Source organism: Nannospalax galili, unplaced genomic scaffold (genome assembly GCF_000622305.1).
Source record: "Nannospalax galili isolate Female #2095 unplaced genomic scaffold, S.galili_v1.0 scaffold666, whole genome shotgun sequence".
Taxonomy (NCBI): domain Eukaryota; kingdom Metazoa; phylum Chordata; class Mammalia; order Rodentia; family Spalacidae; genus Nannospalax; species Nannospalax galili.
Window position 1 is genome coordinate 5,189,815 of NW_008356473.1, and position 2,434 is coordinate 5,192,248.

At 36.7% G+C, this 2,434-nt stretch overlaps 1 protein-coding gene across 5 annotated transcripts in view; it reads right to left on the minus strand.

The window, feature by feature from the left end:
* Fktn (fukutin) overlaps positions 1-2,434 on the minus strand; it is a 60,368-nt gene that overhangs the window by 36,267 nt on the left and 21,667 nt on the right. For all 5 annotated transcript variants that reach the window (XM_008854658.3, XM_029556945.1, XM_029556944.1 and 2 more), the window contains one exon: positions 160-437. In XM_008854658.3, coding sequence (XP_008852880.1) covers positions 160-437 — 278 coding nt within the window. The remainder of the gene's footprint in view (positions 1-159; positions 438-2,434) is intronic.

The following is a 2,434-nucleotide window of genomic DNA, read 5'->3' on the forward strand; positions in this document are numbered from 1 at the left end:
GTAGGCCATGCTGTTACAGAATTGTAGTTCATTAATTTCCTTGCTGTATAATACTTCACCACTTAGTATGAATATGTGTCATATATACATATATATAAACACATGTATATATAAATAAGCATAAATTTTATTATTGATTTATTATTGTTATACATTTACCTGTCAAAAGCTCCAGGATAACGACCAAACTGTAACTTTCGAAAAGGAACAAATTTCCTGTCCATGTGTCCTTTGAGTCGTAGATGACCATGCCAGAGGTAGTTACCATTCCTCTCATGGAAGACCACCAAGTGGATGGCATGAGCAGCCAGTTTACAGACATAGTGTAGAGGGATTTCCGTTCCGGAAAGTGAGTCTATGCCGTCTAGCCGAGGATCTTTGCTCTCTGTCTTTAGGCACTGAAATCCCATATTCTCAGCTATTCGAAACCAGCCATCCTAGAATAAAACAAGGATCAAACTTGAGTATCTAAAATCAAATACTAGTAGGAAGAGTAAAGCAATTTCTAGATAGAATTAAGCCATATTTTTGTGCTAATCTGATTTTTTCCCAGAACATTTAAAAATGAGGGAAATGAACATTTAGAAATGAAGGAAGAGCTGAAAGAATAAAGCAGCAGCAGAAAACTGTACAGCATGGAAAGTATGTCTAAAGACTCCGTGAAAATTAATACAGTTTCTCCCATGGCATAAGGGTTCTCTGACATGAGCTTCTATAAAGTAGATGTTAATAGTGGTGTCACAAAAGTAAGTGAGCAATTTTTTTATCCCAACACTTTAAAAATGTGATAACAAAACCCCATCATCATAATGCAAACATTAGAACACAGAGTGCAACATACTGCAAAGTATATTTTTAATACCATTAGAATACAAATATTATGTATCAAGACTATTCTATTTGTAGATTTTAGTAGGTAATTAAATATTATTAATCATGTCCACTGGGAGTGGTGCCCTACACCTGCACTCAGGAGACAGAGGCAGGAAGACTGCAGGTTTGAGACCAGTCTCAACTATAGTGAGCTCCTGTCTCAAAATAACAACAACAACAAATGAATAAAACCCACAAAAAACCCCCAAAGCCCACTAAAAGAATAGCCTATATTTCATTAGGAATTTATAATCTCCAAAGAATGCTTACTTATATTTATGTATTTGCATTTAGACATGGTATCTACTCCATAAACTGTGTAGCATAAGTGTTATAGAAGAGGAAACAAACTCAAAGAAACATACTAATCAGACACAAAGCCACTTAGTATGTTCAAAGTGTATATACACCCATTATCTCATTTGATATCCACAGAAATTATGTGAGGTCAGCCAGGAAGACACTATGTGTAACCTGTAGTCATAGAAAAGCAAGCTCTAAAAGTATGTCTTGAAGTCTGTCTCATTGGCCACCGAGTTCAGAAATGAATACTGCCTGCACGCCACTTTTCTCTCTACACCTTCAGTGTTCTCCTTTGCAATAGTCATATCTTAATCTATGCCGTCACAGAACAAACAGACATCTATTGTACCTCTTACCCTTTTGTTTTTAAACTGCTTTAAACTGATACACTGTTAGTTTCTCAACCATAGTAATCAACAGTGTCTATTACAAAGCCGATCAATAGATGACTTTTGTTATTTATACTGCTGAATAAGAGACAGTGGTGTGGTAGAGAATGCTACTGGACCAATGATAGTGTCTTCTCCTATTGGGATATAGAACTAACTTGCATTCTGGTCAAAAGAATGTGGATGGAAGTATCACAGACTACTCCCAGGCTTGGCTGTACACTATCCCAAAAGATCTGTCATAGTTCCTTCTTCCAACTGTATGTAGGAAAGAACTCCAAGATGAGAAAGACACACAAATCCCTGAGTCACTACATAGAAAAGTCACCTACAAACATCCATGAACAGTAATGTCCACAACGGATTTTGTGAAAAAATAGAGAAAGCAAAAATAAAAACAAATTCTTTCTTGGGTTAAGTTAGTGAAACTCTGGGGTTGTTTTTACAACTAAGTAACTTACCCTAGCTAATGCAATTTCATCTGGATTTTCCCTTTATTAGAATTATCAATTGTAAAACTCTTTTTCTTTCTCAGTACATCTAAGGGGAAACTAAGGGAGGTAGGGTTTGCTCACTCCGAAAGACTATGCAGAATGACAGAAGCACTGTAAATCAGTAAATTCAGGAAAAACTAACAAGGCCAGCTAGATCTTCAAGGACAACTGATCTTGGTGAGGGAGGAAAGAAAGACTGACAGATTAGGCAAAACTATGATGGCTTGCCTTCCTACAACCATGAAAGAGAAAGCCAAAAATAAAGCAGGTGCTTTCATTAAACTATGCAATGGCCTGAGTGAAGGCTGTGGCAGACAAAACTTCTCCCAGCTGCCTTGGGAGTGGCATGCTTATGTTATGGATGGCAATAATAAT